The sequence below is a fragment of the Festucalex cinctus genome, chromosome 7 (assembly GCF_051991245.1).
Source record: "Festucalex cinctus isolate MCC-2025b chromosome 7, RoL_Fcin_1.0, whole genome shotgun sequence".
Lineage (NCBI taxonomy): Eukaryota > Metazoa > Chordata > Actinopteri > Syngnathiformes > Syngnathidae > Festucalex > Festucalex cinctus.
This window is the reverse complement of record NC_135417.1, coordinates 8,211,699-8,225,234: the sequence shown is the minus strand read 5'-3', so window position 1 is coordinate 8,225,234 and position 13,536 is coordinate 8,211,699. Positions and strand designations below refer to the sequence as shown.

At 41.6% G+C, this 13,536-nt stretch overlaps 4 protein-coding genes across 8 annotated transcripts in view; 2 read left to right on the top strand and 2 right to left on the bottom strand.

Annotated features, from left to right (window-relative positions):
• The window catches only part of tmem145 (transmembrane protein 145), a 33,253-nt gene extending 30,268 nt beyond the window's left edge, over positions 1 to 2,985 (top strand). Inside the window, exons 15-16 of one of the 2 annotated variants that reach the window (XM_077528085.1) lie at positions 508 to 790; positions 1,143 to 2,985. In XM_077528085.1, the coding sequence (XP_077384211.1) occupies positions 508 to 774 (267 nt within the window). In that variant the 3' untranslated portion in view covers positions 775 to 790; positions 1,143 to 2,985. Of the gene's footprint in view, positions 1 to 507 lie in introns of both variants that reach the window. The other variant, XM_077528084.1, reaches the window with a different exon arrangement.
• On the bottom strand, positions 2,897 to 5,093 carry mrpl17 (mitochondrial ribosomal protein L17). The gene is made up of 3 exons (XM_077528091.1): positions 4,683 to 5,093; positions 3,911 to 3,979; positions 2,897 to 3,798 (listed from the first exon to the last, which is right to left on the bottom strand). The coding sequence occupies exons 1-3, from the start codon at positions 4,854 to 4,856 to the stop codon at positions 3,481 to 3,483; spliced, it is 561 nt and encodes a 186-aa protein (XP_077384217.1). The 5' UTR covers positions 4,857 to 5,093; the 3' UTR covers positions 2,897 to 3,480.
• Positions 4,776 to 13,211, top strand: LOC144022896 (trypsin-2). Of its 4 annotated transcripts, XM_077528089.1 has the most exons (8): positions 5,431 to 5,650; positions 10,260 to 10,387; positions 10,503 to 10,643; positions 11,143 to 11,293; positions 11,377 to 11,627; positions 11,713 to 11,849; positions 12,888 to 12,989; positions 13,079 to 13,211. In XM_077528089.1, the coding sequence occupies exons 5-8, from the start codon at positions 11,393 to 11,395 to the stop codon at positions 13,124 to 13,126; spliced, it is 522 nt and encodes a 173-aa protein (XP_077384215.1). In that variant the 5' UTR covers positions 5,431 to 5,650; positions 10,260 to 10,387; positions 10,503 to 10,643; positions 11,143 to 11,293; positions 11,377 to 11,392; the 3' UTR covers positions 13,127 to 13,211. The 4 variants fall into 4 exon arrangements, with proteins under 4 accessions (XP_077384212.1, XP_077384215.1, XP_077384214.1 ...); XM_077528086.1 differs by lacking the exons at positions 10,260 to 10,387; positions 10,503 to 10,643 and adding an exon at positions 4,776 to 5,153 and having other exon boundaries at positions 5,496 to 5,650; XM_077528088.1 differs by having other exon boundaries at positions 10,260 to 10,643.
• LOC144022898 (trypsin-2-like) lies at positions 6,475 to 9,331 on the bottom strand. The gene is made up of 7 exons (XM_077528090.1): positions 9,286 to 9,331; positions 8,405 to 8,459; positions 8,187 to 8,337; positions 7,852 to 8,102; positions 7,630 to 7,766; positions 7,445 to 7,546; positions 6,475 to 6,649 (listed from the first exon to the last, which is right to left on the bottom strand). Exons 2-7 carry the CDS (start codon positions 8,442 to 8,444, stop codon positions 6,602 to 6,604), a joined length of 729 nt encoding a protein of 242 aa, XP_077384216.1. The 5' UTR covers positions 8,445 to 8,459; positions 9,286 to 9,331; the 3' UTR covers positions 6,475 to 6,601.
• Positions 13,212 to 13,536: the final 325 nt, after the last annotated feature.

The following is a 13,536-nucleotide window of genomic DNA, read 5'->3' as shown; positions in this document are numbered from 1 at the left end:
AAGAAAGATTAGAGTCTCTTCTTTCATCAGGAAAAAAAAGTATGTTTGTATCTGTTTCTGTTTTTTAGCAATTAGCATTCGAATATAGCTAAGTTTCACCATTATTAACATTCCTGGTGAAAACACTAGCAAAAAGAGCTTGTTGCAACATGGCCCTGGCCGATCTCTTGTACTCTACTGCCACCTTCTGGCCGTTTTTTGTAATAACTACCATTGCTTTAAGCAACATTTTCATGTCAGAAGCTGTCAAAACCTTGTGTATGCTCTAGCATAAAAAAAAACAAAAAAAAAACATATAAACACATTTTTGGGAGTGAAGAACAAAGTATTAAAAACTTATTTATACGTTTTTGGGTTTGACTGAGCAAAAAAAAAAATTTGACTTGACTTCCACTTTAAATCTTCACTTCATAAATTCTTGTAAAAAAGAAACTTCTGCTTGTTAACTTAGGACATTTTTTTGCAATATTTGCGCCTAAAAATGATCTCCGGATGCTCCCCATGCAGGATCCCGTCAAGACGGTGGAGGAAACGGTGCCACGCAAAGTCCCCGACGTGCCGAGGAACAGCGAGCAGAAGATTATCACCACCTCACCCGCCGCCGTCGACGACCTGGCGGCCATCTTGCCGCCGCTCCCGCCGCCCATCCCGCCGCGGCCGGCCACCGTGCGCTCGCCGCCGGTCCCCGTGCGGCTCCCGTCTTTCACCGAGTACTTCAGCATGCAGGGCGGCGGCATCGGAGGAGGAGGCGGCGGCTTCGGATCCAAGGCGTGAAAACGGGGAGGACGGAGTGAGTACAAATATCAAAGACTTTATATGGAAGGAGCACACGAAAGCGCTTGTGAGGAGAGAAGCAATAAATATTTGACTAGTAGAAGGACCACGTGGGAAAAAAAAACTGACAAAATCCCACGTATCTTTTTTTTTTTCTTTAATTGTAAATAGTTTATTTTTTTTGTTTATTATTAATAATCAAATTTTATTCTCGACCATCAAAGATTGTGCCATCACATTTTACTTCTTGGTGAAAAATTACTGTACATTTTTACTATTTTTTTTTAATTCAGTTAATTCATTTGTACACATTTTGACTTAAAAAAATATATATATATTCTTATGTTGTTGTTTTGTTTTTTCTACAGTGGTATCCAGACTTTCGCGATGAATTTGTTCTGTACAAAGAAAAAAAAAAATCTCAAAAGTTGTACATGAAGTCAAGGTACCACTATACAGTATTTTCTTTCGCCTTCATCATAGCTTTTTATTCAAATGGTAAATATCTCTTATGGTATTTGTAAAAACAACAACAGTGCATGTTTATGTTGTATTTCCCATCCTTAAAGGTGTTCCATATATTCAGTGTTATTAGCTTATGGTGTGTATTAAACAGTCACCTTTTTAAAAAATATAAGATACAATTAATACACACAATATGCTTCAGTGTTCTCATAAAGTTTGGCCAACAGTATTTAAAAAAAAAAAAAAATAGCTTTTTATATTGGCGAAATTTGGTTGAACTTGGCAACTACTCATGTTGATAATTTAATATCAAAAATTAAATTAAATTAAATTGAATTAATTACATTAATTACATTTTACTTTTCATGTAAAATCTTGAATTTCTGATATTACAACTGAACTTACATAATATGACAACTTCTCATACGAAATTTTCATTTTCTTAAAAAAGGTAGGAATTTTCCTTTTTAATTCTTTTCATTGTCATAAATGTTCTTTTTTTTCCTCATAAAATGTCACCCTTTTAACATCTCTTTATCCATCCAAACTGTCAGAAGATAAAAACATCAAAGCACATAAGCTAGCCAAATCACATTTCTTACCATCTTGCTAACTAGCTAACACAAGCTAACAGCCTGTCGCTTTACACCCAAGTGTCCGCTAATTCCTCACGCAAAGATTGTTTATTAAGATAACTCCCCCACTAAAATCCACATGAATGTTTTTTTTTGTTTTTGTTTTTTTGTGCGTAGAATGTCTGAATTCTGTGGATAGCCACAACAGCTAATGCTACCTAGCCGCCTGTAGCGTAGCATCTAAGTCAGTGAGCTCCAATTAAAAATACTTTTGGGAGTCAAATTCAGTTAAAAAGGCAAACAAGAAACAAGAGGTTAACGTGTACAGCATTGAGGATGTCATTTTAAGTATTTAAAAAAAAAAAAAAAATATTTTGAATGTACTTAGCATGACACGGCTAACTCCGCGGAAGGGGCGAGCTAGCTTCATCTAAAGAAAAGCAACCCATTTTGCACACGAGTGTTCAAACTGTGCCAACGTTTGAATTTCTGGTTTCATGTCAAACTACGACTACAGTGTGTAGATAGAAAAGCAATCAAGTGTACATTTTGTGTGTCCTGCATGGAGCACTTTAATGTTCCTGGTCTTGTTTATTTGTGATGTCACCTTGTTACGATGTTGTTAAACATATGCTAACGTGTACACATGTAAATACGACTCTGGTGCGGTGTCGATTGTACCACCAGCTACTCTTTAAAAAATTATTTAAAAACGGTGTGCGGTACAAGAAAATGTCATCGGTATGGATACGTCACATATGGTGATTGTCGCACTACAACCATATCCACGTACTTTTTCTCATAAAGTGACCATTTTGTCATGAACAGGCTTTTTTTCCCCGCATCTTTTGTCATTTCATCCAGTGTGAGCGTTGAGTACAGAGCAATACTTGAATGATTTGTTGTATTGTGCTTGTATGTGATTACGTCTAATGTATAATATTATCCTTTTTGTTCCATCGCTGCTTCTGCATTTAAACACAGGTGAAACCGTACCAGGTGATGAATTATGTACGCATGACGAGAGAAGCGCACTTTTTTTTTAAGCTCCTCTGATTAAGAGCACACAGCACTGAAGGAAGCATTGTTCAAATGCATTTTAATGGTGTCAAATATGCTGTAGATATGATACACTTTTGCCAAAATAATAATTAAAACATGTTTTACTACAGGTCTCGTGTATTTGTGTATTATTTACCGTTGCTTACAGGGACAGAAAGAAAAAAAACTTTTTTTTTATTTTTTTACTATAAATAAAAGCAAATGGGATGTTCGTACGAAACAAATACTATGAATGTTTTTGTTTTGTTAGTAAAACAATTATTTGTTTAATGGGACTATTCAGACTTTTGACACTGTTTTAAAGATGAGCGGGGAAGAAAAAAAGAAAAAGAAAAATGTGTGCATGCATGTGGCTCGTTCTGGCGCCATCTCGAGTTTAAATGAAGTAACTGCACTTTTTTTTTTTTTTTTGCCCTATTTTAACTTGTTCACTTCATGTTGCCACCATACTAAAATCTTCATATAATAAGTGAAATTGTATTTTTTACACTTGAGTTGTGGCACTTGAGTTTTTTTTTATTATTATTATTATACACACAAACATCTGTTGGTCAACATGACTAAAAAAAAAAAAAAATACAAAAAAACAACAAAGTTATATTTATTAGTCCTCCGCTTGACTTGACGCCTTGGGCGCCGAGTTGGCTGCCGAGTTGGCTGCCGAGTTGGCTGCCGAGTTGGCCGCCGAGTTGGCCTTGTCCTCCCGGTAGGCGGCGAGCAACTGGTTGACGAGGGTGAGCGGGTTTTGTTTCTTGACCGGGTAGAGCGGCGGGAACGGGTTTCCTTTGTACTCCAGCACGGCCATCTTGGCCCGGTCCAGGTTGTTCCGGTTGGGCGTGCGGGCCATGCGCGTGTAGCCCTCCGACTGGCGCTCGAAGCGCGGGGCCAGCACCTTGAACAGCTTCGGGATCAGGTCCTTCTCCTGCCATGGGGCCAAAAAATGTCACAAAGCAAATTTCTTGAGTGGAATTTGTTCCGCGACTAAGCTCGAATCAATAGAAGGAAAAAAAAAAAGAACAGATGTGTCCTCGTACCGTTAACCAAAAAGTTGCCATCTTCATCGCCTTCTCGTCTGTGTCGCCTTTCTTTCCATAGTCGATCAGCTATGATAAACGACACACATTTAGACAGGGAATCATTATAGTATAGTCAATTAAAATATATTATAATTGTTTTTAAATATTGCATGCATTTTTTCTTAATATGTTTGCATTTACTTTATTTTTTTATTATTTATTTACATTTTTGTATTTAGTACTGAATATATTTCTTAATCCAACTTTTATTTTATTGTATTTCCAATTGCATTCATATTTAAAGCAATTGAATTTCTGTTAATTACAATTTGCAATTACAATTGCAAAATTGTTTCCCAACCATATATATTAAGTATGTTTTCATAAATAAATACAAATATTACCTTTTTTTGAATCATCTCTACACTTACGTATTTTTTATATATTTAGAAAAAAAATTACCATGTCTTTTAATTTTAAAGTAACAACACAGGAAAAAGTGTTAAGATATCAAAGATATCAATGTATCGTTTAATACTGCATATTTTAAAAAGTTAGTATTTTTATTTATATATTTATTTTTGCGTAGTAATGTAATGTGTACAATTACACTAGTAGGATGAAATATCGTCACAAATGACAGGCTTCTAGTGCACTACTAGTAACATACTAGTTAATATTATGAACGTAATTTGTCAACGATATGGACTGAAAACTCATGTTGTCTACACTTATGTACTACAGTACAGTTGTGCGTTAGCTCGATTAGCTGACTAGCTTAGCTCGCTACCTTTTCGGCATAGAAGCGGACTTCATCTGCCCGGGCTGCGATGGTTTCGATCCGCTCGTGTCGCACCAGTCCGGTCAGGAGGTTCCTCAGCATGTCCAGTCGGGACTTGGGACCGAGTCCCATTTTCCGGGCCACTCGGCCGTGGGAAATCAACGCGCGCAGCGTCAGACGCATCTTGTCGCCTCGCTTTCGCCCACGACGAAACTACACCAAAAATGCCCACACGGGAAAGACACTTTTTTTTTTTTTTTAAGAAACGATTAAAACATCCTCATGCTTAAATCGTACGACAATTCGCGTAAAATTGAAAGCGGCGGTCAGCAAAACAAGGAAAAATGTGGTGGAGCTGACATGACATTGACGGCGCGTCGAATAAAGTTGTCCGTGTGGGGAACAAAAACAATGGCTGAAAGGTTCCGCCTAATTTGCGCCGAGTGGAGCTTGTTGGCAACTTCTTTCTGGACGTATATTGTAAGTGTATAAACTTTGTACACTTATCACAATCTTTTTTTTTTTTTTAACAGTTTAATATACTTGAAAATACGGTTTGTTTGTGTTTTCAAAATGGGGTTAAAAACTCATGTTTGTTTGTTTGTTTGTTTGTGATGTTATTTATTTATTTATTTTTGGGGGGGGGTTGTTTTGCATAATTACAAATATTATGGAAAGCAGTGGGAAAAATAAATATGGATGCAATAGCTTCCGTATTGTAGTGAGTTACAAACAATCAGTAGTGCCGGCCAATGTAACTTAACTGTATGAGCAACTGGGCTGTTTCATTAACCCATCCGATTTCCGATTCCTCCTCAACAGGATCAGCGTGTTGGCCGTCGATGATGTCAGCATTTTTCCCCTGTTTTTTGTGATTGGCCGTTGAGAACAAAACTTGTTACAACCGACTTCTTCCAGCAAAACACGGATGTATTATAAGTTACACTCAAGAATACCTGTGATATTCGGCAACTCTGGTAAGTATGAAGTCATTTATTTAAACGTTTCATGTTTTGTTTTTTTAAATCCATGTTATAGTAAATGAATATCTGTGTTGTTTATCATGATATGTCCTGTGTACGCAGGGCTGGACTGGCCATCTGGCATACTGGGCAGATGCCTGGTGGGTCTGTGTCTTTTGGGGTCGATTTTGGTGCTATTAAATTATTATTTTCCCCCATTTTGACCCCAGAGAGCCCACAAATTAGAGGAGCAGCCCATTAATCTATTTACAATATATAGATAGCAAACTGAAGCAATAAACATAAGTGGTAGAGCTACGTGGTAGCCACGGGTGGTCAGGATTCGGTGTGTGTCGGTGGGTCTACGTCAAAAATGCCTGGGCTGAGTATTTGTGCCAGTCCAGACCTGTCTGTATGTGCGGATGTGCCAGTGTTATTTTCCAAAGTCTCATTTTTTTTTTAGTTTAAGATGAACAATCCGAGCTTCAAAGCCCTTTTGGCCGGGTTCCAATTGGACGTGTTCTTTATGAGGCTTTTTATTGACTGGCAACTATTAAGCCTTTCCTCAGGGCCCTGCAGACTCATAAAACTCCTGGCATGGCGCTGATGGGAAAACTTCTCCGTACTTGTTTCAAAGTGCTTTCATAGAAATAGAGCAGTTTGGTTTCGCCACCAAAAAAAAGAAAAGAAAAAAGTTCACTTTAGTTGTAACCTTGACTTGGCACCCGATACGTGTTAATCTTCCGAATTGACGATCAATATTATTTTTCACGAGAATTTTTAGATTGTTTTCAGTGATGGAGTGCAGCTGGCATGTTACACAACAAAAATGTACGGAATCAAAGTTGGAGCTTTTTATTTATTCGGATGGAAAGTTTCTGCACATCGGAGGGAAAATCCTGCCGCGTCCTGGGTGGTAAAAAGATGTTGCAGGTGAGGCGCAGGTGATCGATTGCAGGATCCGACTTAATAGCTGGACATGGTGGTCTCCAGCCAGTCGTTGAAAATGCACACCTGCGGATTGACAACGTTTGTTACTTTGCCGGATAGCAGATCATTTATTTGAAGTTATCTTGACTCTCAACACAAAACGTGACAAGCACACATGCTTGCCGCTTTGGAACATCTTGATGACATTTCCGACAAAATTTTGGAAGTTTTCAGTGTTTGAAAGTACTTCTTATTGATCCCGAAGGTTTTTTGACTCTATTGGGGATCAGGAAAACAAGGAAGGGACCTACCATGGACTTAAATGGAGTGTCAATGATGCTAACGCAGCGTAAGCAGAAAAGAAGCCACCAACGGCCATCTTACGTTGCCACTCCCTGGTATTTTGACTGAATCTGCTTCCGTTTTGCAGCAATTAGCATGAGACTATAGCTGTTTCATCATTATTTATTTAGTTGATCTCTTATACTTTGCTGCCACCTGCTGGCTGTTTGTGTAATAACAATTTCTTCAACTGTTCTTTGCAGTTGAAAGGCTACATAAAAGCCTTCTGTATGCTCTAGCATAAAAAAATGCTCTATACATCTTTGGGACAACAAAATTTAAATAGAACGTATTTATACGTTTTTGGGAGCAAATGAGTTAAAAAAAAAGTTACACAAGTGTTTAGGAACAAACTCACGACCTTCAGCTTGGGAGATGGCCACTCTACCACCTGAGCTATGCCACTTCTACCGTTTGCTGATATCCACAAGGGGATCAAAAACAAATATTTGAGTCTCTTGCAAGTGTAAATTTGAGTCTGTTTAGAGTGGGACCAAATAGACTCTTTTTAGAGTCAAATGTACTGTGTTGTCATACCTTGGCGTAGACACCAGGGTGGTCCTTCTCGGCGCAGCCGTAACCCCAAGACACGACGCCCTGAAGCTCACCGTTGCACACCACGGGGCCACCGGAGTCACCCTGACGGCGGGGAGGGAAAGACAAACGGTTAACAACTCAACCTTCGAAATCAATTTTGAGAAGTTGCTTTAGGCACTCTGTACCTGGCAGGAGTCCTTGCCTCCCTCCAGGTATCCGGCGCAGAACATGGACTGGGTGATCATGCCGGGGTAGGAGTTCTTGCAGTCCCTTTCGGACAGGATGGGGATGTCCAAGCACTGCAGCTTGTTCTTGTCGGCGGCTACGGAAAACCGAAATACGGAACATTCGGAGGAAACTCAAACTGACGCCGGAATCGGCAAACGAACGCCGACGTTGCGACTTACTGGAGCTCATGGTGTTGCCCCATCCGGAGACTTTGCACATGGTGCCGGCGGGGGCGCAGCTGCTGGGCAGGGCCACGGGCTTCACGTACTGGTTGAGGGTGGCGGGTTTGCTCAGCTTGATCAGCATGATGTCATTGTCGATGTTGTACGAGCTGTAGCGGGGGTGGCGGATGACGCGGGCCGAGCTGATGAACTGCTCGGTTCCCTCGGTGATCCTGATGTTGTGCTCGCCCATACGCACCTCCACGCGGCTGCACGACATTTCAGGGTTGTGAAAAGTCGGCTGGCGCGCAGGATTGAGGCACGTTCATAAGATCGGGGTGGGTGTTACGTACGACTTGTAGCAGTGAGCGGCGGACACCACCCAGTTCTCGTTGACGAGGGAGCCTCCGCAGAAGTGGTAGCCCGAGTTGAGGGACACCTGATGGGGCTGCGAGTACTTCTGGCACTCGTAGCCGCCGACGATCTTGTCGTCCTCCGTGGCGACTAGGAAACCAAACGACAAAGTTTTGAACCAAACTTAGCGATGCGATTTCCGCCATGTTTTACTTACAGGCAGCTCCGATGAGCAGAACGAAGACCAGACACCTCATGGTTGCTAAGTGATCCTGTCGATGAGAGGACGTTACCCGAGGTCTGCTTTATATTGGCAGGCCTGACTCTCTGTTAGACACACCCCCAAAGGTCGAATTTGACCAAAATGTGTGCAAAAAAAAAAGAAGCTGACTGAGCACTGCTGAAACATCTGTGATCAAAGCAGAACTGATAGATTTTTATATTGCTGAACTACACGCAAGCTAATCGTAACATTTTTGTTGGAACAAGTTTATATTTGTGGCTTTGTTAAGGAGTTGTAATTGTGACTGGCAAAAGGGTAAAAAAAAGAAATCATCCATCCATCCAATTTCTTTACTGCTTATTCCTCACAAGAGTCGCGGGGGCGCTGGAGCTTTTCCCAGCCAGTGCCCAAAGAAATCAAAATTACAAACATAAATATACAAATATAAAAATTCCACACTTAATTCCTTTTAGAATGTTATACACACCTCAAAAAATGACAAAGTTACAGCAATATTAATGTTAGAAGGGTGAAATCGCTTGTTTTGAAGAAGAACGGGATTAGCTAGCGGCGCTAGCTAGCAGCTAGGCTAAAGACAGTAACAATGCATACTAATAATTGCTTATCTTTATCCACTTCTATTATAATTTTAACTTTTGTGCTGCTGGAAAAATGAATCTACAATTCTTAAGAAAGCTATTTGTGGGGGAAATCTCAAAATCGACAGATTATGTCTAAAGTGTCTAAAATGTCTCAACATTAATCCTAGCGACATACGGACGTTTTTGCTGGAGCGGATCACAATTTATTTGTATCTACAGTAGATTGAGTTGTTTTGTTTTTTTTCTCTCCCGTTTGTTTTTTGCATCGCTGACCTTGACACGGTGCAGTGGAAAGTTTCTGCAGATGGACCGTTCACAAGCTCGCATGTTGATTGTGGCCGCAAGTCTTGAGATTCAGCAGCTCAAAACCATTTGGCCACATCAGATAGCTTACTTGAACAGAATTATTCTGTAGGGCCTATATTATTTTCAATATTGTTTTTCTTTTGTTTAACCTCTTCACACTTAGCCTATGTGTGATTGTATGTAACTCATGTTTTGTTAAAAAGAAAATACACATCATGGTTCAACAAATGAAAGATCCAGTAGCTCTTTCTCCATCCATCCATCCATTTTCTTGACCGCTTATTCCTCACAACGGTCGCGGGGGCTGCTGGCGCCTATCTCAGCTGGCTCTGGGCAGTAGGCGGGGGACACCCTGGACTGGTTGCCAACCAATCGCAGTAGCTCTTTCTCTTCATCAAAAAATAACAAAGCTATATTCACTTTTCAAACGTGTCTGAATGTAGCCTACACCAGTGCCTTGACGCAGCGTATTAATCCACAGAAAGGTTTTTCTTTTTATTAGTTTAAAATAGATTACTTTCATGTCCAGGATCACACATCGTACGCTGGCCAATATGTTTTTATTTTCTCTTCTCTCTCACTTTGGTCCCATTTTAAATCCATCTACAATTGCTATTAGCCTCCTGCTAGCTAGCGCTAAGCTAGTTCACAGCTCCAACATCCATGTTTGTAAACTCCTTTTCCATTTGTTGCTAGGATGCCGTGACAGCTAACTTCAAATCTTGAGAAATTGGGCAGTGATACCCACAATGTAGCTAGCACCACATTTCATACTTAAATGTGACACACTACTGATTTGTACAAATTGTAAAGCCAGGCCCCAACATCTCAATGGTGTATTTTTCTTTATGAGTTCAAGTAGATTTTGCCCAAATGTGTTCCGCTGAGTCGTGTTACTAAAGTTATTTAAGAAAGACCTTGTTCTCTGTTTGTTTTTCAAGATTGTCAAGTGCACTTGAGGTAGAAGATGCTGGGAAACGTCCACGTGTTGAGATATCTTATCAACAAGTTCTTATGTCACCACAAGCACTCAAGCAAAGCCACTAAATCTGAATTTAAGAGAATAAAGGTGAAAATGTAACATGAATTGGAAGTTAGTTGTACTTTGGTCAGAGTACTTTTTCTTTTATGGCTAATTTTAGGGGGGGAAAAAAACAGATTAAACTAAAATCTTAACACTCAAGCAAGATGGTGATGCCTGGACAAAAAAAGTGATACAAAACACCCCAACATCCTCCAGCGGTGATTGGCTCTCTGCTGACCAATCAGGACGGAGCGTGGAGGAGGGCAGCGGTACCGGCAGCGGTTAAAAAGCGAGCCTTCAGGTAAGGACCCCTCATCAACAAGATCACGCTGCAACCATGAGGTGTCTTGTCTTCGTTCTGCTCATCGGAGCTGCCTGTGAGTGCCACACGCCTTCAGAATCACGGACATGAGAAAACCATTCGTCTGTTTTAAATTAATTTTGGCACTCGCGATTGATCTCATGTTGGCACCGAGGTACCAGGTAATGGAGTAATGTTGGCAGGAGCTAAGAGAAGGCTTGAGTAAATGAATTTTAGCCTCATTTGCCGCCTAAAACAGGAGTAGAACTTGGTTGCTCCAGAACAGCTTTCACCGAACAGATTTTCCGTAAATATCGCAGCTCATTTGACGACTGAGAGTGAACGAAAGTTGTCAATATATCAATGCTCGTATTTGTCAACAAGGAAAGAGTTGAAGAGACTGAAGCGACCGTTCGATTCCTTGATCGCTGATTAGATCCTGTTGATGTTTTCAAGATGTTGCGTCCATGAATCCGTCCTTCCCAACATGTAATTGCAGTTGCCACGGAAGACGACAAGATCGTCGGAGGCTATGAGTGCCAGAAGTACTCGCAGCCCCATCAGGTGTCTCTCAACTCGGGCTACCACTTCTGCGGAGGCTCCCTCGTCAACGAGAACTGGGTGGTGTCCGCCGCTCACTGCTACAAGTCGTACGTAACACCCCCCCGCATTTCTGAACGTGCCTCAATCCTGCGCGCCAGCCGACTTTTCACAACCCTGAAATGTCGTGCAGCCGCGTGGAGGTGCGTATGGGCGAGCACAACATCAGGATCACCGAGGGAACCGAGCAGTTCATCAGCTCGTCCCGCGTCATCCGCCACCCCCGCTACAGCTCGTACAACATCGACAATGACATCATGCTGATCAAGCTGAGCAAACCCGCCACCCTCAACCAGTACGTGAAGCCCGTGGCCCTGCCCAGCAGCTGCGCCCCCGCCGGCACCATGTGCAAAGTCTCCGGATGGGGCAACACCATGAGCTCCAGTAAGTCGCAACGTCGGCGTTCGTTTGCCGGTTCCGGCGTCAGTTTGAGTTTCCTCCGAATGTTCCGTTTTTCGGTTTTCCGTAGCCGCCGACAAGAACAAGCTGCAGTGCTTGGACATCCCCATCCTGTCCGAAAGGGACTGCAAGAACTCCTACCCCGGCATGATCACCCAGTCCATGTTCTGCGCCGGATACCTGGAGGGAGGCAAGGACTCTTGCCAGGTATATCAAATCCATTTTCAGTGTCAAGTGCTTTTAGCCGCAATTCCACTTTTGCTTTGCCACTTGAAGGTGCGGAACAGGACTGTTAACCCTCCAGAACCCCGAGGGTTAAAGCATCCTAGGAGAGATTAATCCCCAGGGGTTAAAGGATCCTAAAATAGATTTAACGCCTCTAGATCAGACCCCCCCCCCCTCCCCAACCCATAATTTTGTTTATAGACTTTGTATTATATATACACATCTGTACAACATCTAGAGGGTTGTAGAAGAAAGATTATTTTTGAAAAAAAAAAATTGCAGATAATTAATTGATGAATATTGAAGGGGTTATAATCTATCCTAGATGGGTATAATCTGTCCTAAAATCCTTTAACCTCCGGGAATTAAATTTGTCCAAGGACAATTTAACCCTCGGGAGTTAATCTGTCCTAGGAAATTTTAATTTGGGAGTTAATCTGTCCTAGGACACTTTAATTTGGGAGTTAATCTGTCCTAAAACACTTTAACCCTTGGGAGTTAATCTGTCCGAGGACCCTTCAACCCCCGGGGATTAATCTGTCCTAGGATACTTTAACCCTCGGGAGTTAATCTGTCCTAGGACACTTTAACCCTCAGGAGTTAATCTGTCCTATGACACTTTAACCCTTGGGAGTTAAATTTGTCCTAGGACACTTTAACCCTTGGGAGTTAATCTATCGTAGGACGCTTTAACCCGGGAGTTAATCTGTCCTAGGACACTTTAACCCTCGGGAGTTAATCTGTCCGAGGACACTTTAAACCAGGAGTTAATCTGTCCTAGGACATCTAAAGTGTCGGGAGGGTTAATCTGTCCTGTAACACCAGCTCGGCATTCAACTGTGTCGTTTAGTCGTTTACACTGATTGCCTTAGTGAAGCAGACAACTGTAACCATAACGTTACTCAAAGATTTGTACGATACAGAATGTTTTTTTTTTTCCGTAGTTTCGAACTTTTGTCAATGGAAACACACACACTGTATCAAAATTCTGGTGTTAATCATGAAACTTTGTGCCATCAGGGTGACTCCGGTGGCCCCGTGGTGTGCAACGGTGAGCTTCAGGGCGTCGTGTCTTGGGGATACGGATGTGCCGAGAAGAACCACCCCGGTGTCTACGCCAAGGTAATCTCCAAACTTGCGCCAGCAATACTTGTCCGTAAGAGTCTCGAAGTCAGTGGCACCGATTGATGGCGATCTGTTCTCCGTCTCAGGTCTGCATCTTCAACGACTGGCTGGAGACCACCATGGCCAGCTACTAAGTGATCCGTGATCATCAGTCAAGTGCTTTGCGTTCCATCTTTAGTGCCGGACGACGTGACAAAATAAAAGCATTCTTCAAACATACCCTCTGAGATGTGCTTCTCTTGATTGGTCGCAAACCTTTGCGGTTCTTTGACGTTCATTTATCGGCTCCTTGTGAGGAGAGCGCTTGGCATATTCCGCCCATGAATAATTCCGTTTCATTACCTTGACACGCAGCGATGAGCGCATGAACGGGGAATGGGTGCACTTTCTTCATCTTATTCAAAGGTGATATTTTCCGTCTCGTGTTTTCAACATATTAAAAGCCATCTGAAATAATTCATCTTAACATGTTGGACACAAACATTACACAATACAGGGCTTGTTGGAGTTTGACAACATGACAAAAAATATATATATTTTATTC